The following is a 26,597-nucleotide window of genomic DNA, read 5'->3' on the forward strand; positions in this document are numbered from 1 at the left end:
TCTCGGTACCGCTCCCCCCGCCCGGGGAACGGCCGGACTCCCCCCACCCCGGTACCGCTCCCCGCCCCAGCGGGACCAGACCCCCCGCTCGTCCCTGCCCGGCCCCGGCTGAAGACAAAACAGCCCGGTTAAGGTGGACAAATAATTTTTATTCGTGCATGCAAATACATGTCAATACTGCAAACTTCTTCCATCGAGTCTCTCAAACACCGAACCGGGATGCTCTATCCGTGCCCAGCCAAAGCTACAACCTCTGCACGTCAGTGCTACAGCGACACACGGGCCCCGCCGGGGCCCCCCTACTCTAACACGAAGGGAAACATTACCAGTGGGAATCAAAACCGAAATAAACGGAATAGAATTTACTCCCCCATATATCCCCATTTAATTTTACAGATTTTTTTTTTCTTTAAATTATAGTTTTAAATAGAAGCTGAGAATGCGCCATAAAAATGAGCATTAAATCCATCGTAGCGATGGTGCCTGCTTTATACATGATGGGTGTACACCATCTTTTATTTCATTTACATTTCAATCGAACAATAGATTTGCAAAGAAAATGTCTAATACAGACGTAAAAATATTCACACTAGAGCTTCACAATCGGTTGTACAATTGACAAACAGGCCTCTTTTCCCAAACTTTCCAGCTAAGCAAATTTATAAAATGTAATCAATGCAACAAGAAAAAAAAAATTTTCTTTAAAACTTCCAGGGAAAAGAATACGCAGTAAACAGTATCAATGCGACAGCAGATGCTGCAAGCTAACCACAATACTCTGGAGTGGCTGTACAGTGGGTATGTGCAGTACAAATCAAAGCCACGTGTGTTGTATCACAACTACTGTATAATGTACTTGTTTGCCCAGCTAAGAAAACGCATGCATTCCCATGCCTTGGGTAACGGAGATCTACTCTGGAGAAATCCAGGGGCTATGTGCAAATGACCTTGGCTTTTGGCAGTAAGAAACGCAGCCAGGCTCTGCTTTAGTTCAGCTTTTACAGCAAAGTCTCGAGTGATTAAAAGCTTCCACAAGCATCCGTAAATAACGGGGTGTAGGATTATGTTTGGGCATTGGGCACTTTGATTATTCAGATTTGTTTCATCTCATCGCTGACAGTTTCGGGGTTTTTTTTCCCCTTGTCCTGCTCCCTTGCCAGCAAAGAGATGCACGGGGATGACTACTGCCAAAGTCAGCTGTTCATTTATACTGGGAAATTGGGTCATTTAAAAAAGCACATTTATTGGGTTCTGCTTGCAGAAGAGGTCCCTCAATGAGAGGGAACTTCCTAATAAAGGGATTAAACTACAACATAAAAATGGACTTTTATATCCTATAGATCATCTGATCATTTCTCATTTTGTTACACTCTCAAATTCAACACCTTCCTTTAATAACAGTCTAATAATGAATGAAAAGTCTGTTCACAAATATGATCAAGGAGCTGCTGGCATACAGTGTTTATGTACAGCAACAGGTACAACTTGACAACTTGTGCTTTAGAAAAGCAAACAAAACCAATGTTTGGAACTATTCTGAGTTTAGATTTGAGTTATTTGAAGCGTTCTTTCCTCAGCTGTTTCTGACCACTGTGCATTATTTTGTACCTCATCCAGCCTAGTACACTATTATACAAGAACAGCATTCAGCTCTTGAGTACAGGAGAAATTAAAATTTCAATTGAGTTATCAAAGCACTAAAACCTTCCAAATTAGACTTCTACAGAGAGCTTAATTAAGAGCTTATTTAACATAATCAGCTGTGTACAACTTTTTTTTCCTAAATCAAATGCCAAACTTCAGTGTCCCTGTACTAGACTACCAAGAACCAACGCCAGTTTGCTTTGCAAAGAGTCTAACCTTGCCTTTGAAGGGTCTAGTATACATTCTACAATGCAAAATCTGCATAAACACTAAGATTCATTTCTTGTCACCTGTTTACAGGAACAAAATATCAGTAGCAGGGCAATCACTCTGCTCTAAGTATATGTTAAGAATGTACAGATAATTACTTTCTCACACAAGCATTCTCCCAGCACAAGCATTAGTCTCTATTAAGACCTATGTGGGAAATGAGGCAAACCAAGGAATGAATCCAGGTAGTGAGGCAACACAATTAACTTAGATACTAATAATTCCTGTCTCTCTTGCATGTGAAATCCCTGCTGTACCCCTAATGGGGAAAAAAAAAATTAAACCAAACCAAAACAACCCAAAATGCTTGTCCAAGCAAAGCAAAAGAGCCAATCTCTCTCCCCGATCTGCTACGGGCCTTCTTTTCTGACAGCACAGGTAAGTCAGGCCAAAACCTAAATGGGCATCACTGCTATTAACACACACAGGGAAGTCACTCTATCTCAGTGTCAGAAAATAAGCCCTTCCACAGCCCAAAGGCACCTGATTTACAACTAACAACATGAATACATACTCGTTTGTAAAGGGTCAAGGGCTGAAACTTCAATATAGAAGAAAGCCATAGCCAGGTGTTCCCACCTGCAGCTTCTTCTCCCTGTCAGGGCACTGGAGGGCATTACTTTCATGGCAAAAACCACACAATCACTGTTAAAACCATAAGACAAAGCTGGCATGCTGTTAAACCCCCAAATAATTCTTTGCCTGTCCTTCTACAGGTTAAAAAAATCAACTAAAAAACCCTGGCCTCAGTTCAGAACCAGCTTTCCACTTGAAGTGTATGGTCACCCTAGAGAACTGCTCTATCACGGGACCTCCTGCTGCAGACAAAAGTCTAGAGATACATTTGTTCTTAAATATGCCAAGAAGTTGGCAGGAATATGTCAGGCTTATGTCATTTCACTGGACAAACAGGCAAATGTGTGTAAGCAGCTTATCCCAACCCCCTCCAGCAGAGCACAACCAAGTTTTTAAAACTGCAATTTTAAAATTAAAAAGTTAAAGGTAAATACACAATCAATTTATGTAGTATATATTCACCCTCAGATCATGCTGAAGATGTTCTGTGGAGTTCTGGTGCACAGAGGGCTCTTTCCCTGAGGGCAAATAAGGACTTCTCAAACCTTTATATTTTCTCTATTTTTGTAACAAAATAGCAATTTAAAATTTAAAAATCTTTTAAAAAAATTACATCACCTTCAACATGGAAGATCTCACTGTTTAAATATCCATGAAAGAGACATACTTGTTTGCATATCTGTTTTGGAATTACATTGTACAGCAAATAATAGTATCTCAGAAGCATTTCAAAAGTAATATAAATTCGTATTTACAGAATGGTCTTGGTATAAAATATACAACAATCATATTTATGTCTAACATTCTAAGTTAAAGTTAACATCGATAGGAAATAAGTTAAGGTGGCAAAGGTGGTCTGGTTCTTGTATCCATTCACTTCACGGCGCGAGTGAAACGAAGCGTCAGTCTAACCCTACGATGAGGTGGCACTGGCTGGAGAAGGTACAGCAACAGCCAAAGGAAACTAAGGAAAGACTACTGGACTGCTTTTCTACATACATTCCTTGACACTGGAGTATTAAATAGATGTGTAAGATCTTCCATACTGACACCAGAATATCAAAACTAACCCTTGGATTTGCAGGTATATTTACAACATAATCATTTCATGGACAGGTTCGTTAGGAGAGATATCAAACACCAATATTTACTTAGTCTAATCAGTAACCCTCAGGGAAATGCCAACCCCCACCCCCCAGAAGCGTGCACAAAACAGTTATCAAAATCTTACCCGACCACATAGCTGTGATTTTGTAAAATAACAACTCAGACGACCAGTAACATGATCCTCTTTAAGCATTTTGCTAGCAGGAAAAGCCCTTACATGCAGTACACCTGGTGAAAGATCAGCTTGGCTTAAAATATTCCAGTACAATTTTCAGAGTAAACAACTTCACAGAAGTTAATAAAAACATAAAAAAATGTAAAACTTGTCACAAAGAAAAGTAAGAGGACAAACGAGAAGACAGTAACCATCAGGAGGGAGAGTCCTGCTTTAAAAAAAAAAAAAAAATTGGATTTTTAAGCTTCTCAAAAAAATATGCCCAGGGCTCTAGTTCATGTGTATTTATGAAATCCAATTTTCAGTTGACATGTCTAACATGATTCTCAGTCACCTCTTAACAGGGCATAAATTCATAGTTTTCAGTACTCTGAAGGTCAGATAATGCTATCTTATTGTATTTTCAAGGTCTTTGAAAATAAGTTGCCACTGAATAAGCAAAAATTAAACCTGAATACAAAATTATGATTAACAACATTTAACAAAGGTAATTACAACCGCCTTAAATTCCCAATATTTAGTTTAAATTAAAAACAAAACAGTACAAAAAACAGCAATACCATCTTGTTAGTCAGTGCAAACACTAGATACAGGGTTTTCAAAGGAAAGCCAAGAGCACCTGATACTTTTTGCCAAGTCATCTGGATCCTATAATCTCCAAGTTGAGAACTATTAATGAAAAAAAGAAAAAAAATATGAAAAAACCCAAAATCGCTGTTACATTAGTGCATAACCTCTCAAAATCGTTGCAAATTGTTTCACGTATAGCTTGGGGAAATCAATACCTACTACACTAGCTGGAGGACTTAGGCACTTGGTTTACTTCTGATAACTTTACTTGGACAAGTAGCCTGTGTACGTGTATCTACAGCACTAAAGCAGAAATTGGGGGGAGAAATGGAAACCAAAACCTGCAGCAAAGCACTGCACCACAGACCTGCAAATAACAGTGCAAAGCTAATGGTGTGTTAACCCTGTAAAAGCCTCAAGTCCAAATCTCCACCTCTCAGCCTTCAAACAATGCTCCATGCAAAGTTCCACAACTAAGGAAAAAGCAGCTGCAACAAGACACAAGTTCTTCTCTCGTGAAACAAAACAGAGACAAATAAGTTAGTCTTCCTTTCACTAGATGTATCATCGTAGGATCCTGCTAGTTTAAATAACTGAGTTGTTAGTTTTCTACAGAAGCCATTTTCAACAAGAATGGCTCAGATACCGCACCGGATTGCTACAAACTCATAAAAAGCTGCTTTAAGCTTAAGTAAAACAATGTCCAAATTCCATTCATTTGTGGAAAGTGAACGCCTTACCCTAGTAAAGTAAGTTTTTTTTTTTCTTCAGAATGCTAATGCGAGAGGGGCTTGAAGTATCAAAGAGTCCACAGGAAATGCATGACCCCAATATTATTTTTTTTAAAAAAAATATACATTATATAATATATATTATATATATAAAAAGCTAGTGTAAATGCTTCCATGGTGTGGTCACAAGCTGGAAAGATGAATGCCTTTCAGCTGTTAACCATCCTGCCATTTGCAACAGGCTTTAAAAAGTCATTTTTATCCTCAGACATAATGTGAGCAGTTTTCAAAATGAGGCTGCCAACACTGACTGATGTGCTGATGGGCAGGCAGCTTGCATTGCTAACAGATGTTGTGATCGGCTGACTGAAGCAAGAAGTTACGGGCAGGATTGTTTTCTGCTCCTCCCTGAGGAGAAAAATAAGTTACACAAATATTAAACAAGTACATGCACAAGTATCCGGAACTGAATTGTGTGCATTAAATAAATACTGACATCGACTCATTTTTAGCAACAGGCTAAAGATCTTACTATGGAACGGTACGCTCGAGGTGTTAATGTAGTCTGCCTCAGTTTCAAAGGCTGCTTTACCCATTAAAGACTACAGAACATAGAAACCTAAAATAGTGTGTTTTAAAATCTACCTCTCCATGGAGATTTGTGCAAACAGTCCGACATTTAACCTTTTTGAAGTTTTTCTTAATTTCTGTTAACTATAAAAATATTTTGCATTTTTTGCTTACTGAATGTGAAAGGTATTTTGAACAGCTGTGACACGTTTCAGTGTGTACAATTACAACGATGCATACAAACAATGGTACCAGCCTGTGACTTTCAGGTTTGTGACCTAATTCTATTTCTGAACAGGTTCTTCTCACTTCACCAAGCATACACAATGCAGATGTCTAATCCGAGTCTGAGCAGGTATGTAGTTCATCCTTAAACAATCATGCTTCCACTATTCTGATGCTGCTGTTTGTCTAATACTGGCAGACACTGCTGTTTTGTCTAACACTCACAGAATCACAAGGTCTTCACCTAAACTTTGTCTCTTCTGTTCCATAGATTCTTTCTGGTGCTGCTTGAGCAGATGCCCGTTCTCTACAGTTGTTCCGTTGAGCAGCTGATCATCCTGGGAGCTAATCCCCAGCTGTATGTCCAGAATCTCCTACAAGAGAAAAGGAGGAATGCCCATCAATTCTGCCCCCATCAGCTTTACATTTTCCTATTACGTTCCACTACATTAAGCTGATGGAAATGGGAGTCTGGTCGTAAAACTCCTTATTTTTCTGTCATACTATTGGAATGCCTACCACATTTTACTGAAGGAAAAGCCAATTATTCCAAGATGGCTGTGAATGACAAGAGTAGTACAAACTGTGAGCTCATTTTAAATTCAGTAATATTAACTACCAGGTATCTGAGTGAGAAGTACAAGACCCCGAGTGCTAAAAATAAGGCAAATGTTTCATGTCACTACAAGGACTAAAACCAAAAGGCTTTGCTTTCAACAGAAAGACTAATGAAAGGACCCAGCGACACACAGATTTTTGTACTCACTTCTATTTGTTCACCTTGCCCATCAGGTTCGTCTGTATCAAGGGCTGACAGCTCCAATTCAATGTCTCGATCTGGCTTTGTGTCTGCACAGTCTTCAGTATAATCAGACTAAAACAAGAATTAATACATTCTGTAAATATCAAGTTGGCTTTTCACCTGCTTCACACAACACTGGAGCATTACAGTGAAAAAAGAAGATGCATTTCTAGGATACAACATTTCTACAATACAAACAAGCTAGTTTAGACACAATAGAGCTTCAGGCACAGACAACACAGGATACAAGGCTAAATGTAATCACAATAAAGTACCAGAACAGAGAGACAAAATGAACACTGAAGTAGAAATTTCAGTAGAGTCCATCGGCAAAATGTTTAGATCTATAACACACACAAATAGAAAAAAACCTAATGATTGCATGAAAATTATTGTCTTATTCTTCCCATTTTGTAAATGGAAGCAGAAGCACAGCAGGTGCACCTGCCCAATCTCAGGGAAATACCTGAGTGCAACAACAGTGATTTAACTTGCACAGAACATGCTATAAACATTTGGGAGTGTGAAAACTAAGTTTTAACTCTTAGTTAAAATTCAGGCACTTCTGTATATACACAACCCCTCAAAGATTTGTTCATCCCAATTACCCCTTTCTTTACCTCACCATTCCTCAAATCAATTTCCTTGCTTAAAAGATTTAAGGTAAGACGACTGCCTTCATCGAGAGAATTCCACTTCTGTTGCATAGCCAGGGCATTGGCCTCTCTCTGAAGTAATAAGGAATTGCTTTTGGCCTGTGGAAAGAAAGGGATCAGTTACCAGCCACTACACTTAAGTCACAGGTTGTCAAATGGCAAAACAAACCAGCTGACACAAGAACAGTTCCCCTGCTAGATGGGTAACATGTGTGCCCTTAATGCACTGCATTTATTTTGTTCTGCATTTGCAGACATGCATCAGGCCCACCACCTTCTCCCCAGAATGGACTTACTGATGTCAGTGGAACAGCTCACATTAGCAGTCCTAAAGCAGCATACTAAGCATTGCAGGACTAGCTTCTAGTTTAACCCTAACTGATAATTTTGTCATTTGTACTATTTTCTATAGGCTACACTAAGAAAACTTATTTAAAACCACTTTACTGAACAATTTTATTTTAAATTAAAAACCCTCATGGTATATAATCTTGTCTTACCTGCTGCAATTCAATACTCAGTAGATCTCCAGTGCTGGAATGCTTTCTGTGACCAGACAAATCTGTAACTATGAACCTGTCCCTTTAAGAGAAAGAAGGCAAAACTAGGAATTAAAAACAAGTCCTCTAAATCAAGGCCCCATAAACTTCATTAGTCTATCACTGTTAGATTTTTGGGCAGAAACTGTGTGACTAAGACAATGTGCTCTTCATCTTCACTGGGGCTCCCAATACCTCAAGGCATTGCATGAAGCAAACATCCTTATTTTATATATGGGTAAGATGTGGCAAGAAAACTACTCAGATTTTGACATGACAGCTTGGCAGCACCTGACTCCAATACTTTTATTAGGCCTCTCAAGGGATAATAAAGCACAATTACTAGCAATGTAACTGCATTAAGTATTGAAGACTACACAACTTTTAACCTAGTTTTTCCAAGGCTTTATGCTGGTTAGGTAAAAGGTCTTTTACTTTAAAATTAAGAATGCCTATTAATAGACATTCCAGATTCCCCACACACACAGGGAGGATTTTGAAGAACTGCAAGCTACAGAAAATGCTTTTAAGAGAACACAGAGAGGAGTTTGTACCGTTCTGCATAACGTGCTGATGAAGCAGAATCCGAGCCATAGGCACTCCATCTTGAGTCAACAGCATTGACATAAGGGACATAATCTGTAAAAAAAAATCAGGATACCATTCACTATCTCCTCCGTTCTTAAGTGGGGTATACAGGTATTTTAGCTCTCTGCATCTTCATAGCTGCAGTAAGCACGAGGAGGATGAAATGCTCATGATGTACATGAACAATGAATTATTGTCACAAAGCCTGCACTTGTACCTGACACACTGATGGGCTTAGTAGCACTTCCTTGGGAAGCAGTGGCCTGGATGGGATCTGTCGTGTGGTAACCTGTGCGGGATGACCTGGAGATCGCACCCCACTTGGAGATGATGGGTCCGTCGCTGAACGGGATTATCGGATCCTCCTCCTTTGCCCTTCTCTGCGTCTCAAACAAGTGCACTCTCCTTTTAACATCCCCACTGTCCAAATCCTACACATTCAGGACACAGGAGAAATATGGACTCATTGAGGTTGTTCGGGTTCTTCAGTCAGCCGGTAACTTTCCAATTACTGTTGCCTATCTACAAAACTGGGAAAACATATTCCAAACGGGCAAAAACTACTTTAAAATACTAATAATGGGAGCTACCAACTTAAAAACAAACAAACAAAAAAGGTTGGTTTAACCAAAGAGAAGACACTTCAGCATGTAAGGATCATCACACTAAGGAGAGAACATGCAGAAAACCCCTACCATCAACACGGCATTGGAATTGGCAATCACATCCTTGGGCTCTGAGTCGATAGCATTTATACAAGAGCCAATAGTGCCACAAGACCACGGTGAATAGTGAGAGAGATGGTCTTCCTCAAATTTAGTTCCACTCAAATCACTGACACTCTCTGAGAACTACAGAAAAGGGAATAAATAAGCAATGAATAATAGAAACAGGGAATTCAGTTTTAAAATGAGAAGAGACATTTACTGCTATTTAATGAAATTATCTCAAAAGTCAATCAAGGAGTTCTAGCTGTATTCAAGACTTGATTTGGGGACAACATAAGCTGTTTTGTCAAATTTTAAACCAGTGCCTCTGGCAGCTGTCAGAGGGCAAGCTTTGCCACACAAATAACTGCCTGGCCTGCCAAGATGAGAGACTGAAATCAGTGCCACTGTGTGTGGTAGGTTTCTTTAGGCAAATACCCACACTAATTTAATTGAGAGGAAGCCATGCATTTTCCTTTAATGTGTTAGCAACTGGTAGATAGAAATATGACTGGGAACCCTCCAACCTGAATGAAAAGGACTAAATCCTGATGCATCTTGAATGCACCCATAAGGGACTTCAGGTACCCCTACCTTACATGGTATTTTCTGAATAATCAGGCTTAATACCTCAAATCTCATCAGTGAAACTGGCAAACCACAGCTAAGCCTGCTTGGCACAGTGGTTCTCAAACTAGTTTCTTGGATGCATCTAATTTACACAGATAGAAAAAATATCACAAGTTTGCTTTTTTCCCTTCAAAAGCACACTACTGCTATTTCTTGAGTTCCCATTCTTCTTTTCAGGACTTATCCCATAAGTACACAATGTTCTACCAATGCCTTTTGCCACTTGTAAGGGATATGCATTTTCTGGGACTTGACAAGCACTTGCAGCTTGATTCAGGCTACTGATCAAGTCACAAAGCCATTTGGAGTATGAAAGGGAATGTTCTTTTTAATGGAAAGCAACTGTTGTTCCCTACACAAAAACCTGGAGGTTCACAAAGCTAGCTCAATAAAATTACATTTCCTTTAGTGAGGCTGAATTGAGTCACTTTACTTCTTGACCTTTTTACTGCAGTCATGTTTAGCATCACCTTAATATCAAATTGAATGGAGCATTATTAGATATTACTTTCCTTTTGCTAGAAGATCAATTTCATTTTAGGAACAGAGAGCAGGTGGAAAATCTTTTACTAGAAATATTAAATGGCACCTCTCAGAAACAGGAAGGGAAAATAAAGAAGTTCTTTGGCTTCCCACCTCTGTGCTGAAATCTACACTGAAGAGAGGAGAAGGTGGTGTTGGAGATGGTGTTGCCATGGGAAGGGTTGACGATACCAGAGGGGTTTTCTGTGTGTGGTACTGTGCCCACTGCTCTGGCTTCCGCCTCAGCTGCTCATCATAACCAGTCTTCAAGTGACCACAAGGCTCCTGGCAAGAACAAACACGGGACTGTATGTCCTACCACACTCTAAGGAGAAGACAAATACTTGCAAGGGACACACTCGGACCCCCAGATTTCCTTGGGTCTGTAACCCTCCACTGGCATCACTTGGAGAATTTCACAAGAATCCGCAGGAGAGCCCAGTCCATGTGCGGCAACTCAAATCTTCAATATGCAATTAATTCTGGCAGCATGCATGGGAATTAAAGAGGCAGAGGAGCTCTGGTCCTAATGCAGATTAGAGTGGTCAGTTTTACAAGCCCACTTTATCAAGGTTAAAAACAAAACAAGAACTTTGTCCGGGTCACATGTCTTGATCACTGTAACCCCAAATAAACGGGTCTATGCTAATTATTTACCAACCTCTCAGTAATGACCTTCAGAACCAAAACAATACACACCCTTCCTTCCTGGCCCTCACTTACCCTTGGTAAAGGCACAGTCCTCTGCTCGTTTGGAGGTTGACAAGCCACAGAGTAATACCCATCCAGAGAGTTGTACCTCTCCCGTAATGATGTCTGATAGACAGACGAGTGCATCACATCCATGGGAGGTAAGGAATTGCTCCTAATTATATCATCTCGTGGGTACATCTGCGGGCGCCAGATGCGCCTGCTGTCATAAACTGGAGCATACATTCCAGAGGGGACAGGAGGAACTGGTCCATACGGCTGCGGAGGAGGAGGTTGGTAAGGAGAATTCAGTCGATCTCGAGGGGGAAATGTACTGTAATGATCGGCATATGGCACGGAAGCAGGTGGGAGGGAGGACTCTGGAACGTTATTGGACCTCACAAAGCGAGGAACACAGGGAGCCACGCCAGCTGGTACTGTTGGAGGTGGTGGATAATACCCTTAAAAATTGGAAAAAGGCATATTTAATGCAACCACGAACAACCCAAAGTTTTACACCTTCTAAAACTGTAAACAGAGTCAATGAGCACCTTTAGAGAACGAGGAGTCACACTTTGCAAACCTGTTACTGACCCTACCACGCTTCTGTGAAACACAATTTCATGTATGACAACCACATTTGCAGATGCCCCTTCACCACCTGGACCCAGTTTGGAAGGTGGAGTTTATCTGCCATTATATACTGTGGAATAACTATGCCACTGAAAAGACAGGCTCTTAAACACCTCTTTATATAGGGAGTTAAAATAGTTCTCTCTAAAATAAAAAGCTATATTGCTAAAAAAACCTATTTCCAAATTCCAAATGTAAAGAACTATTTCACACTTGACTTTCTTCTTCCTTTTGAGAGGACTGAACATCTCTGCCTCTTGAGAGCTTGTGAATGACTTGATGCTGTAACACTTCATTGTTTGCTTAAATACAAACATGCACACTGTAATCTAAAAAGGTAACTGGAATCTTTCAAATACATTTGAGCAAGCACAAAGTAGAAGCAATCTATGCCTCTGGCTTTGAATCGTGCCTGTGGATACCCTCATGGATAGACCATGAGGTGAGCAAATCTAAATAAAAGCAGTTAAACACTAAAAAAGGAAAAAGCAGATGAAACACCTTGAGGTTCAAGTTGTTCTGGATGCTGAGGTACAAGTTGTCTAACATACAGCACACAAACCACCACCAACACCGGGAGCAAACTGCAGGTCCCTCACATACCCAACAATGAATAAGATTAACATTCCATTAGGTGAAGATTTGGATATTTAATAAACTAAAATAAAATGAAAAATAAATCGACAAAACCGAGATAAAAGTTATTTCTCAGCATTCAGGCTTTTCCACAGAAAAATTCAGAGCTAATTTTGACTCAGTGCTCATTTCACTCACCTGTCTGTGGGTACTGTGGAACTTCATATGACAGCTGAGTCCTGGGATCTTGGAAATATTGAACATTGTCAGAATGTGGAGGGTAGACGGGAACTCTGGGAACAAACGGGCTGGATTTTGGAGGCACAGAATTCACTTCTGTTCCAATATTAGGAGGACCAGCTGAGGTAGCTGCTGCCTGGCTTACAGGAGTCTTGGGTGGAGAACCGATTTTACTGAAAAAGATTACCAAGAAATCATTAAGCAGATCTTCACTTATTTCTGTCAGCCATCTCTTCATGCATACTCCTATTTAACATGCAAATTTGGGCCCTGTTACTTCCTCTGGAAATTTGTTTTTCATACCCCAAACTGATGGTGCATCTTAGACTTTCTCCTAAGAAAACTCAGCAGTGGATATAAAAGTTTTGGTGTGCACCCAGAAGTTTACATACCCTTCTAAGTGTATTCTGGTAAAGACAAAGGCTTTGAAAAGCTGCTTAGAGACTAAGTGCTTCCTCCAGAAGTATCTGACCGGTTTCAAGTGAAACCTCCAAAACTAGAAGGTTTCCAGGAACACAGTGCACCCTTCTTGGTGTCAGGAAATGTCCAATTTTAAGTGTTTTATTTCTACATAATAACCCAGTAGTAACTAGGGATACCACGCTGAGAACAACTTAATAAGAGATAAAGGGAGAGATTTGCCATTTTGTCCATATTGCACAGGAGTACTCAATAACTGAAACAAGTGATGCTGGCTGTGACCACCTGAACCCACAGAATACCTGCACTGCAGTGCAAGACCTTACACAACTCTGCAGCCAGGGAGCACCAGCAAGGACTGCAAGCCAGGACCAGAATTCAGAATCTGCTGTTTGCCATCCACAGACTCCATGATAATCTGAATGCAAAGTGTTGTGTTTAATCATCCCGATGACAAAAAAGTCACCTACTTTTCAGGGAGTGATTCTGTAGGAGACCCAGAAGCATTCTGGCCATTGGCTCCAGTCTTCCCTCCCTTCTTGGTGTTCTCCAGAGCCCTCAGGGAGGTGTCTGCACAGCGAGGGATCAGCTGGGGAACCCCACTTTCCAGATTAGCTATTCCATTAGTACTTGGCACCATCTTCCCTGTTGCTTCTGGGCTTCCTATGACAGAAATGACGTTCCCCGTTGAGGTTGAGACGGTGCTGTTTACGCCAACTTTGTTGAGAAGGGGGAATGTTCTCACTGTTGCACTGATTTTTTTGTTCCTCAAGCGGTATCTGTAAACAAACACGTGTGCAAACAGAGATGAGTTAAAGTGCTCATTGTGAACTGTAACATATTTGTAAAACTAGCAAAAGGAAGGGACTGAGAAGAAAACGATACCAGAAAAATTACAGACTTATTTTCAACAACTGTAACCCAAAATCATCTCTCCCCTCAGAAGATCCATTCTGCTGTTCTTTGAAAATGCATTTGGGTGAAGACAGCTCTAAGAATGCAGATGTTGCATACTGTTCAATAACTAGTTCATGCCTTAATCAATTAAAATGTAATTAACACTCTCTCTCATAGGTGATATAGCCAATCCATGAGAGACACTCAGCCTAGACTCAGTTTCAGGAAAGGACATTTTACTTTACATGGGGTAAAATAAAAAATAAAACTGGAATTAGTTTCTATTCCTAATTTCATACAAAGAATTGTCACGTTAGGGATTCACAAATCCTTCCAAATGAATGAATGTATAGAAGAGACTGTTTTCAAATTCTACGGAGATTGCTTGGATTTGAATTAAAAAAAGAAAAAGGAAAAAGTTTCCCACACTCACTTTTCAAGCTCTTCCTGAGAATGAGCAAATGTACAGTTTGTTCCTCTTGGACACCCCCCTTGCTGTCGAAGGTCTCGGCACATACTTGTTTTGTATTTGCTATTTGGTTGTGGCTTTAAAGAAAAAAACCAAACCATAAGACATTCCTCTTACAATCTATCAGACATTCACATAAAAATAGGCTTAAAATACAGAAAATATATCTCACTACAGCCAGCTCTGCTGCATTCCATACTCACAAATGTTAGGTTCTCAAAATCCCAAAGCAGCAAATAACAGTATCATCAATTATGCCACAGAAAAGGTCATAAATATTTCAAATCAACAGTAATTTTTTTAAAGTTGCATCTTTCAGTAAATGTGCTTTAAAACATATAATGCAATGATCCAGTATAGTTACCTGTGGAGTTTCATGGCCTTTTCTGCTGTAATTCTGAATGAAATCCACCAGCCCATGGACCACAGTCTTGACAGCGACCATCGCATTTTCCAGCTGCTCCCATGTTGGAGAGGCTGCATCTGAAATTATTAAAAGCAGGGTTGTCACTCTGTCAATAACTCCAGTAGTATCACAAATAGGAGGCAACTCTCCTACTGCTTCACAACACCAAGTCCTAGGACAGAACTCAGAGAGCCCTGAAGAAGAGTTTGTTATGGTAATTAATGGGAATTTTGAAACCAGGAATGGAGGTTATCAATCTTAATACTTTATTTTGCTAGATAACGAAAAATACCACAAGGAGAGTTTAAAAAGCTGAATTTGCATACCTGGATTTGGATCTATGTTTGCCAGGAGCTCTAAATGAGGCCTCAGTCTGTTTAAGTTTGCAGGATCCCCCGTGCGCTGCAAGACAATTGTCAATTCTTGTACACTCTTTGCAAAAGATTCTGGAGATTGGAGCTGAAAATAAAGGGAGCATTAGTGTGCTGCATCTTACAGCTGTGAACTACTAATCTTGAAAAGAAATTCACAACTCTGGTTCCTCACTGCAATATACAGTGTCTTCAGATGGCATATAGAGAGGATCAGTGGAGAGAAATTTTATTTCTCAACTCAGAATCTGCCCTATGCAGCTTCATCATAAGACACCAAAAAGGGAATTAAAGGACTTGATAGGAAGAATATGCTACAGTAGGGAAAACTTCAATCCAGTTTTAATTAATATCTGATATGACTAAGGACAAAAAGTTAATTCAAGGAATTGATTTTTATTATAACATTTAATAGTCAAATCTAATCCTACAAAGGCACTAAAATTGCCCCTTTGACAAACCTTGTCAATAATGGATTGCATGTGTGATTTATGTGCCAAGTCTCCATAAAGAAGGGAAGACCATTGTTCTGGTGATATTCGAAGTCCTGCTTCCATGGCAATGTGAACGATCTGGGCATCGTGTTCCCTCCTCAGCGCCTCGTAACTCCGGAACTCCTCTTTCAGCTGCATCAGAGAAGAATCTTCATCCCTTTTAGTGACCTAATAAGTAGTAATAGTTAAAAGATCCTCCTTTAACAACTGACTTTTCACTCTACACTATTTTAATGTGCAGAAAACGAATTTACAGAACATTTTACAGGTGACAGACACTAATCCTAGGCTGGGTTCTCTGGAGCTGCACTAGTTCACAGTAACCAACTCCAAATCCTGGTGTTTTACCTTAAAGCATGATGCTCTATACAGTAGCTGCACAACGTGACCAATGCTCGTTTTGGAGGCCTGAGGAAATCTTGGTTCCAGCCTTTGCACTACAAAAAGGACCAGAACTTTTCTTGAGAGTGCAGAGCCATCTTCCAGTGCCAGTAAGACAAGTTTCAGTGCCTCCTCTTGCATAGCTTTAACACACAAAAAGGAGAGAAAGTTAAATATATTCCAGAAAAGAGCAACACTATCATATATGAACAGATTAGCAGGAGCAACTTAATCATCTTGAACGGAATCCCTTATTACTTTTTATTTCACTAATCATAAGAAAAAAAGCTTTGTAAACTTTTAAAGGACATTGCTAGTTTAGAAGTAGTATTTAGAAGCACTCTAAGCACAGCAACTTAAGAGCTAAGACTAATTTTCAGTAATGAACACATCAGTAATGCAGCTTTTATACTTTTCTCCATTGCAGCCTTGCAGCCTGTCCTAGTTAGGACAGCTGAGATCAGTTCATCATGGTATGGGTGTAACCCAAAACTGTGTGTTCTATAGCCTTCCATGCCATTACCCAGAAACTGTTGTCAATAAACTATTCGCACCCTCTGCCCATAGAGCCTGACTCCTCAGGCTATAAACTAGGTGTTAAGAGGCCTGTGAGATAGGAGGATGCTCTTGTCCTCACACCCTTTGTGGAAGTCCCCGCCCTGAGGGAAGTACTGAGCATTCCTGCCTGAACTGGAGGATATATAATCCTGGAGTCTTGGAACATTTGCAACCACTCGTGGGATCCAGAGGAAGACTGCAGCTCATCGCTCTCAACTAGACTTAGACCACCACCCTCAGCTGGACTACAATCACCACTTTTGACCAGACTGCAACAGCTCTCCCACCAGCAGGTTTTTCCCCTCTCCCTTTACTTTGGACTCAAGCGGGGCCCAGGGAACACCACTTTGTTCATGCCCCAGGGTACTGGGTTATACATTTGGGTTTTGTGGGTTAAGACCAATTGTTTGTTTGTATGATTGTACTTACTGTATTATTTTAATAAATTGTTATTCTGACTTGTGGTCTCTCCTTTGAGTTGAGTTCATTTCCCCTGCTGGTTAACTCTTAAACCAGTACACAGCCTTTGCCACTCATCAGTGCTACACCATGAAACTGTATAAACTAAATATGGGAACAGTACTGGAATGCTATCATCAGTTACTGCAATCAAGAGAGGACAACTTCCAGTTTAAAGAGAATTTCATTCTTGTTTCTATGCTTGCTTCAGTAGTGTTCTTAACTATGAATTTGCACTTTCTATCAGAGATATGTGATAATTAGAAATTTTAAGAGTATGCTGCAACTAAGATTGTACATCTTCAACTGAAGAAATTTCAAAAAAAAATTTTTGTTAGGTAAAGGGACAGCTAAGTACAGTCTGCTGCAGATCTACAGGTACCTTACCTGGTCCTAGAAACTGGCACCCTCGTGCCCTGACAGCAGCCCAGAGATTGGCAGAAAGCTGCTGAGGATTTTGGTGCTGCAGGATGAGTTCTGTGACAGTTCTCTCCCCCAGGGACCGAGCTGCCCTCATGGCTCTGACCCGACCCTCCTCCTCCACCAGCTGACAGTTCACCAGTGTCACAAGTTTCCTCTGCATTGGACGGCTCAGTGCACTCTGGTTCAAGCTTGCAACACCTTCAGAAAAAGGGAGAAAAGGCCAACTATTGCTTCTGATCAAACTCATCTCAATAACACAAACAAAAATGTCTGACAGTGGATTTCTTTCTCTAGGACTTGGATACCAGTCACAGGCACCTTCCCTTCTCTTGGGCAACTCTGTGTAACTCATTATCAAAAAGAATTTTAATTAAAATCTTAAACTGACATCAAAGCCACCCTTTGGGGAAAGTTCAGCTTTAGTACAAAGTTAGCCCCAAGGCAATATTATTAAATAAAATAGAGTATTTTGTAAACTTAAAATAAAAAAACCACAAACAAGTGTCACAAGTGTGAATGAGCTTTCAAAGTCATAAGGGAAATTTTAATACTAAAATAAGAGGATTATCTCACTGACACTTACAATCAGTGCTGAAAACACAATGCTATCAAAAGTAAGGTACATCAAAATTCTACTGTCAGGAGAGACTCACCTTTTCCTCCACTTAATGGCTTCAAGTAGAGTGCCAAATCCTCAACACATTTCTTTGCTACTTCATAATGTTTGTTCTCTCCTACATTGCTCAACTTTACTGTCTGATGATCAGGTACCTAAAAAATATGCAAGGGGGAGGAGGGGGAGAAGAATGACACCCACCTGGGTGAGCTGTGTGATGTGCTTCCGAAGGTGCCACACTAATTACATAACACTGCAGGTGAGCACTGCCCCGAGCAGGGACACAGCTCCCAGCCCAGGCACCCACCCTGGCAGGAGCAGCAACTAAAAACACTCGACACGAGGATGGGGGGATCAAAGACGTGTTTTGTTAGCGCTCAACACGTTAGAAACAGAAATAGGAGAGAAAACAATAAGGTCTAATGAAAAGGCACTCAAAAGATGAACAAGACAAGGTCTGAGAGGATGATCAGTGTACCAGATCAGCATGATTTGCTACAGACACACGAGGGAAGTCACAAGACAAAAATCAACTGGCGTGAAAATAATAAAGCAAAGTTAAAAAAAACAATTTAAGCATCATTTGGGCACGCTGAAATCTTCTGAGAGAAGAACCAGGAAGCCTAACTTGGTGGAAAAAACTCAAACTAGAGTAACAAGGTCAGATAAGGAAAACAGAGGGAGTATTAGTCATAATACATTAATTGTCTGGAAGGCATTGCAAGAAGTTAGGAGACCAAGAAAATAAATATTGTAAGATCAAGGCAGTGATCTGACACAAAAAAAAAATGAAAGGAACACGTGAACTTGAGAAACAAAACCACTTTGACACAGTGTTATTACCAATAGCTGTGTCAAGGCATGTGACAGGGCATTAAAAAGCAAAGTAAAAAGCATCTTCTTACTGCATCACCGAGGTGCTGGAGTGAGAGCAACACGAAAAAGCACATGAATCAGCACAAGGGGAACAGACTTATTTAGTCTCCATAAAGCGCAGTACTGATTATATAATCACTGTTTTGCCACCGCTACGAGACAGCACAGGGAACATTCCTGGCCTGATTAGCCAGTGTCTGCAAACGCCACTGAAAAGCCCCATCATCAGGCATATTTTAAAAAAAATTACACACACACACTGCTGGTTAAACAGCCACTTTCCAACATGTGACATGTAGAAAGGACATTTCTTGCAGGACTACGATGACCGAGTGCAATCTGCAGGTTCACTCTTCTTATGACAAGTGGGACACAAAACTGTCTGTTTCCCAATGGGGATTTTCCTCCAGCCACAGTTCAAGAGCCTTTTTAAATCAGAATTCAGGTTACAACTAGAACCTGTTTTCATTTTATGAGAAGACTGTCCTGAAAACGGTGTGGTTGCTTTTAGAGCATGTATGGCCTTCTAAATATTGCCAAGTTAAGCCTTACCGATTTTTGGGCTAAAACGAGGGGGAACAGATGACAACACGTATTGCAGCTGGCACACGAATGGTAACAACACAAAGTGGCAACACAAAGAGCTGCTTAACCCCTACCTGGGCTCCAACCAGCTGGAGGAGTGCAAAGTTGACAGGAAGCACGTCGATGTCGGTGTTGATGGCGGTCTGGTCGAAAGGACATGCCTTGCGATGGAGCTTGTTCAGGCAGGTCTTACACACGGTGTGAGAGCAGCCTAAGCTGATGGGTTTGTGCACATTCTCATCAAACTCGTTGTAGCAGATTGGGCAGGACAGAAATTCTGTCCACTGAGCTGCCTGCACAGGCATTGTGGAAGCTGGACACTTGTTTAGCAGGCTAGCAGACCATTATTTCACTGTACTATGTTTTGGCAGCTGTAAGTGAATAACAGAGTATTTAAAAGATGCTTTCTGGCAATTTAGAATGATTTTTAATTAAAAAAAATAGCCCATAATTTCAGTGTTACACAGAATAAAACCAAATCCTTATGCTGAAGTATTCAAAAACCCCAACTCTGCGTTAGTTTAACAATTGTACCAAAAAAGGCTCATGAACTAAATTAATGCAGACTACCACAAATTGAACCTATTCACAATAAATGGCATCAAAGTTTGGTTTTGGGGTTTTTTTTTGGTGGAGTTAAAATCTTATTTTCATTTGAAGTAGAACAACATCTTCCTTCTGCAGATCTTATCCAGACTTAATGAGACATCAAACTAGAACCAGCTTTGCTTTTTCTAAAACACATCTTCTCTTTCTGCAACAGACAAATAAATTAAAAATCATAAGGAAACTCTAAAAGAACGAGAGATTAATTTTTAGTTTTATGATTCTCCTCTTCTCTCAAGAACCCATTGGAATACTCAAGGGCAGAGACTGCTGTACTCAATTTTGCTTTTTACATCCCTACCTTACACAACTTCATGGGCATGAACTGGCAGTGAGAAAATCTCTGATGTGTGGAAAACCCAGGTACTTAGGACAAAACCTATGATAAGGCAAGCAATACCTTCAGTTGGCTTGCTATTCAGTCTCTTGAAAAATCTCTCTGTGCAATTGTGCCAAACAAATTCTTTATGTATTTCAAAGAAGATATGGATTTATAGAGATTGCTCTGAGACATGCCATCTTATATAACTCGTGTTCTTGGAAAAGGTGCCAGGCCTAAGGAGTTCATCGAAACCCAGAGCTCCACCTCGGTGTGGCACAGCCCCACCCTAGGCCACGATGTGCCACCGTGGTGACTCTCTGGGCAACCCACAGACCAGTTAGGTCACTTCAAGGCTAGGAACAAGCTTGTCCCAGCAGCTTGTTACAAATGCAAATAGAGAAATGTTTTAATTACGTGTTTAGCATTCTATTTTTTTCCTCTGATGACAGAAAAAAGGTAATTGTTCTGAGGAAGCCAAGATCTCCCCTCCGTGTTTGAATTCGGGAACTCCTTATTGCAATTCTATTGTTGGCTGTGCTATGGTTTAATTAATGCTAAAGTATCAGACCATTGAAATAATTACTAGAACATTAAATAGACTCTTATCTGTGGATGTATTTTATGTTAATTATGACCATCTGTTTAGAAATCCTATTTAGTACTATGAACATTCAGTGCCCTTTAAGTAACAGGATCCTTGTACAAGATGTCCTTATCTCAGCGAGCTTTTCAATATAATGCAGCGATTTTCCCCCCAGATGAATTCCCATAGTAAGTGTAAAACACACCAAACTGAAAGTTGAACCTGTCCCTTCAAAACCAAACTGCTGAGGTTAAACTTTCAACACAAGCCAGAATATTCACATGTATTGGACAAATTAGATTTTCATCCAGCTCCTAGGAAAGCACAACCAAAGCTCTTGCAGGGATGAACAAACACGGTCGTCTTTAGCATGCTATTGCTACATATGTCTTTTAACCAAGGAAATTCAAAAGCAAAACAAGTAAAAGCAAAACCAAAGAGTGAGCCAACATGCCTAGTGAGATTTTTTGATTCCTCTATAAAGAATCCCACCATTTCCTTTAGCACATCTGCTTCCCCATCAAAACAGCAAGACTAGAGAGGCACTGAACTGCAAAGCCTCGCAGAAAACACTTCCCTCAAAGCTCTGTGCAGCGTTACCAGAAACATTAAGACACCAACACTGCTGCTGACCTAGGACTGATATTGCTGTTTCTTCGCCCATCTGACTGCAGGACACAGGTAACAGCACAAACCAGAGCACTCTGGGAAGTGTGTGACTGTCATGACTCATGGGGAAAAGTTTAGGAAGAGGCTGGCACAGGGAGAGCTCAACTGCTAGTATGTCACTAACGAGCTGCTAATAAACAGGCTCTATGTCCACACTGCTCATTAATTATCTCAAATGCAAGGATCTCTCTCTCTCCTACAGTACCCACGCTCTGTTTCCACAGGTACTTCAGAGACTCAGCACCTCTCTGTTTACAAGCATTTAAAATACACTTGTTTTCCTGACCAGCATAGAAATGAACACAACAGATTCTGCAAGTGTGCACCACCAGGTTTTAAAGACCTATCTCTGGGTGTTTAATCATCCCAAATGACAGATTCTACTAAGCGTGTGTTGACCTTCAGATTTCTTGACAGGAAAAAAATCTAATTAAATCAGCAAACAGCTGGGAAAAGCTCTTGACTCCCCAAACTTCAAGCAGCATAGAGGGAGGAATCTCCATACTCTGTTGAGCTGCCAGCTCTCCTGCCATTCTTGCACCCCAGCGTGTTAGGAAAACAATCTCACATCTCCTAATTACTATGTCAACTTCTGCAAAAAGCATAAGCCAAATGTTTAATAGACTCTTGCTCCTTGTCAGAAACAATGTATTTCAGGGATGTCCTCTTGAAGAACAAATTGCTCCAGCCCTCTAAACTGAGCAAACACAAGGAGAGCAAGAAGAAGGTAAACTAGAAACCCCGTGGATTTTGTTTTTAACAGGCAGTACACTCTGTTAAAACAATTAACCTTGGTCTGTTCGCTCTGGCAGAAGTGCTCTCTATCTCTACACATACACAGGGCTTCTCTTCCCTGTCAAAGTAGAAGCACCCTGCAAAAAAAATCCCAAAGAAATGGCTGATACAGGAACTAGTCAAACACACAAGGCAAACAGTCTGAAAAGACACGGCAGTTGCTACTTCAAAGATCATTACACAGTGAAGCTACAGTAAGTTTTACAGTATTACTATCAGAAGCAATGCTTCAGATGACAGAGAAATGGACAAGCCTAAGTTCAGACATTATGTAATGGTAAAAACCAGTACAGCCGAGTAATTTTGTGTTTCTAATGCAGTAGTATTTTCCCATTGCAGTAATGGCTGCAATGGAGCAGAGTAACCATGATTTTCTCATTTTAGAACAGAATATGTGATGACATTGGAAGGTGGGGTGGAAGGGAAGATAGGTGAAACCTCAAAACCTTCCTCAAACAGCTGTACCACTTACAGATGATGGAAGTTGTAAGATTATTTTACAATAACTTTCAGCTACTTAACCTCAAGGTATTCTCTACAACTAATCTAAGTCACTGTGCTTACTCAACCCCCTTTGGACATGATAAACATAGTTTAATTCTGATTTCCTGAAGATACCAAGCTTAGGTGATCAGGGTGTTCTGTCAGTCTGTTCCTCTCCCACACTGCTCAGTCAGGGCATTTGCCAAAATGCGAGACAGGCAAGTTCCATCCCCTGTCAGAGGAAGGGCTGGAGGAGGCTCAACTGCCTTCCCACAGCTCCACGTTAGCTCTGCTCTGCTCAGGGCCCCTCTGGGCCACAGGCAAAGGGAACAGGAACAAGCAGAGCTTGGATACAAATGAGACATGGAATAACTCTGTCAGTGCTGAGCAAAGGGAAGTCTTCTCTACAGATGAAGGAAGATCTCAGAAAACTTGGGAAATTATATGGCATTTTCACAACCAAGGTTCAATAGCAATCTCACTGTGGATTTAAGCCTAAATCTTAGAATTCAATTGATTTTTAATCACTAAATTAAAGAGTCCTTGATATTGGCTTGCTCTTAATGCTAGAGATCATGGCATTTCCTTTTCTTTTTTAAAGTGATCTCCATTACAGTTTTTCATTTATGCAGATTAATGGTCTGTTTGCACTGCAAAGAGGCAGCCTTTTCAAGTTTTCTCAAGTTTTGTATTTCTAAAAGCATTCTGACTGGATCAAAAACTTAAATGTCCATGTAACCAAATTATCAGTGTGAAAGTATTGGCTGGAAGGGCTAGAATATTTTATTAATTTCTCTTCAACAGCCATCATCTATAGATCTAAAAAGTAGCCTCATTAAAGGCTTAAGAAAGGGCCATCCCCGTAACAGCTCTGCATCGTTCAGCTATGATGGCCTGAAATTAAAATAAATCCTCTTTAAAGAGCAGACTTGCTTATTTCAACACTCCATAATATCTGTCACATGTAAATCTCTCTGTATCAAGTGCAAATTCTATATATAACGTCTTTAATGACCATTAAATACAGTATTTCAACGCTATGTTTTCACTGCACATTAATGCTACTGGGAGTATCCACAGCCCAATTCAAATCTCAGGAAAGTTACCAAGAGAAATCTTGGGGACATACTACAATTATAGAGTATCTCGAGCTGGAAGGGACACATAAGGATCACCAGGTCTAACTCTGCTTCTCTCAGGAGCACTTGACACTGAACCACATGACCAAGAGCATCATCCAGATGCCCCTTGAGCTCTGGCAGCCTTGGGGCTGTGATCACTGCCCTGGGGAGCCTGGTCAGTGCCCAACCACCCTCTGGGGGAAGAACCTTTTCCTGATGTCCAACCTGAACTTCCCTGACAGAGCTTTATTCTTGTTCCTTGTGTCCTAAATATACATCTGAATATATACACGTATCCAGACCGTGTTTTGCCAAAATGCCTACGGGATGCTTCACTTGCTATCTGCGTTAAAAATCCGAGCTTAGATGCCCTCTGTCTCCTTAAAATACGTGCCTGAAGAATAATTCCTGTGAACAGGGGTACAGTTGACTAATATAAATTTAAGCTCGTGGCTGCTCAGTGACTGCCAAAGTTCACTCAGTTCAGAGGTAACTCCCTCCAAACCAACCCCAGTCAGTGCATCCTCAGCACTTCACACCTGCTCCTCCCTGCTCAAGCCACCAGAAATCCTGTTAACAGACTTGAAAAGTTTCCTAAATACTTCTGTAATGCCACTGTGGGTTCTTCCTTGTGTGTTGTAGGTGTCACTGAAAGGGGAGTCTGTCCTTGCCACCAGCCCAACACCAATTCAGCTCCTGTAACAGTATTGACTTTTCAGGACTAACTGAAGGGCAAATAAATGAAAAATTTTCTTTGCCACCAAAATCAGCTGAACTCCCTCTGAATGCAGAGAAAGGGAATTTATTTCTAAGCAGATCTATTTTGACACAGTTACTTCACGAAGAGACATGCAGCAGAATTCCTGGCTCTCCAGTTAATATTTTCACGGAATAAGGACTCCCATGTATGGTTCAGTTCCCCAAGCTTTTTGTTTTTTAAAAACACGACCTCCATCCTTAAACTATATATCTTACAAGAGAGAAATTCTGTATTCTAACATTTTCCCAATAATTGTAATGAAATGCTAATTCCATTCTGAGATGTAGACAAGAAAACACAGGGCTCCATAGGAGCTGGGAAGCCTCTTTAAAGGTTGTACAGAATGGCTTAATATGCCCATGGATGTTATTTTTTTCCTTTCCTTATGGTTGTCCAATCAGCAAGGAGACCCCTTCCATTTATCCCATTAAAGGTTTACAAAATATTACCAAATGAAATATATAACACTCCTAACAAATGCTACTCTTACCCTCTGAATATTTTAAGTATCTTATCTATTGTAAATCAACAAAGCCTTAAATAAATGAGATCAACACCCAAGACCAGGAGTTCACTTTCGGATATCTCAAGCACTGACACTAAAATCTGCTGGAATTTAATATTTTTGAGAGAAATGGCCACAACCTCGCACAAGACAGGAACACGAGTTAATAAGAAACCTTTTCTTGGGGAAAGCTACAGGAATTACAATTAAACCCAAACAACATGCAAAGTTTGCACAGAAGTGAACCAGGCCTGGATCAGAAATCGTCCTGGTTGCCTGCCTAAACTTTGTTATTATTTTCTCTCATTCCAGCTCCACGGCATTCCCCTCTGAACCCCGAACTGAGCACTCATCACTCTCCCACCACACTCTGCCCTTGCTGTGCTTTGTACTGACTTCTGCACTGAACTGGACACCTCGAGCATCAGCACAACCTACACCCGCTTCTCCTGCTCAGTTGTTTGTTTTTTTTTAAAACACTTCAAACGCGACTCGGTGCCTGCAGCCCTCGGGCCTGTCCTCCCCTACGACTGCCTTCCACCATTACCCCAAAGCTCAGCTCCAGGGGTATTGCACCCCGGAACACAGCCGGCACCGCTCGGCTCTCCCCGTGCCAGGGACGGCTCAGCGCGGGCCGCCGGGGCTGCGGCCCCCGAGGGGCTGGGGGGAGGCACCGGGAGCTGCCCCCCGCCCGTCGGTGCCCTGAGTGCTCCCGCAGCCCCGGTGCCCCCGCAGGCCGCTGTCAGCAGCGCCCGGCCCCGATCCAGGCCCCGCTCCCGCACCGGGCCGGGCCCCCGCCGTCATTTCGGGGCCGCCACCAAATGGCTGCCGGTGTCCCCGGGCCGGCCCCGCGGCCTGCCGGGCCCCGCCGCCCGCCGACACCCCCGCGCTCCGCGGCGGGCGGGCCCGGCCCGGCCGCGCTCCCGCAGCGCCGGGAGGAGGCGGAGGAAGCACCGGGAGCGCGGCGGGAGGAAAGGGGGGGCGCGGGCGGGGCCCCGGCGGGTCAACGCGTCCCCCGCGGCGGCCGCCGCCGCCCAGCCCAGCCCAGCCCAGCCCAGCCCACCCGCTGCCGTGCCGTCCGTACCTGTTCGGCGGGGCGGGCGCGGGGCCGGCGGGCGCGGGGTCGGGGTCGGGGCCGGGCGGGGCCGCCTCAGGCGCCATGGGGCGCGCGCGCGGCCCGGCGGAGGCAGCGGCGCGAGCCCCGGCGGCGCCGCCTCATCGCGCTGACAGCGCCGCGCCGCCACGCCCCGCGCGCCGCTCTCGCGAGAGCCCGCGCGCGCGCACGTGACCGCGCCCGGCCAGGGAGGAACGGGGAGTTACCACAGAGACGGCGGCGCAGATGCGCCC

General features: G+C 41.9%; 1 protein-coding gene across 3 annotated transcripts; it reads right to left on the reverse strand.

Moving 5' to 3' along the window:
• Positions 1-128: 128 nt before the first annotated feature.
• On the reverse strand, positions 129-26,354 carry RC3H2 (ring finger and CCCH-type domains 2). 3 transcript variants are annotated; one of them, XM_017810249.1, is made up of 21 exons: positions 26,335-26,353; positions 19,481-19,777; positions 17,983-18,100; positions 17,294-17,527; positions 15,857-16,032; positions 15,476-15,676; positions 14,970-15,102; positions 14,602-14,720; positions 14,202-14,314; positions 13,342-13,650; positions 12,410-12,624; positions 11,036-11,463; positions 10,427-10,597; positions 9,149-9,304; positions 8,671-8,884; positions 8,420-8,504; positions 7,827-7,908; positions 7,291-7,425; positions 6,635-6,742; positions 6,094-6,242; positions 129-5,481 (listed from the first exon to the last, which is right to left on the reverse strand). In XM_017810249.1, the coding sequence occupies exons 2-21, from the start codon at positions 19,709-19,711 to the stop codon at positions 5,283-5,285; spliced, it is 3,576 nt and encodes a 1,191-aa protein (XP_017665738.1). In that variant the 5' UTR covers positions 19,712-19,777; positions 26,335-26,353; the 3' UTR covers positions 129-5,282. The 3 variants fall into 3 exon arrangements, with proteins under 3 accessions (XP_017665738.1, XP_017665739.1, XP_017665740.1); XM_017810251.1 differs by having other exon boundaries at positions 5,348-5,481; positions 6,113-6,242; XM_017810250.1 differs by lacking the exon at positions 9,149-9,304 and having other exon boundaries at positions 26,335-26,354.
• Between the last annotated feature and the right edge of the window lie 243 nt (positions 26,355-26,597).

The sequence above is a fragment of the Lepidothrix coronata genome, unplaced genomic scaffold (genome assembly GCF_001604755.1).
Source record: "Lepidothrix coronata isolate B3197 unplaced genomic scaffold, Lepidothrix_coronata-1.0 Scaffold28, whole genome shotgun sequence".
Taxonomy (NCBI): Eukaryota; Metazoa; Chordata; class Aves; order Passeriformes; family Pipridae; genus Lepidothrix; species Lepidothrix coronata.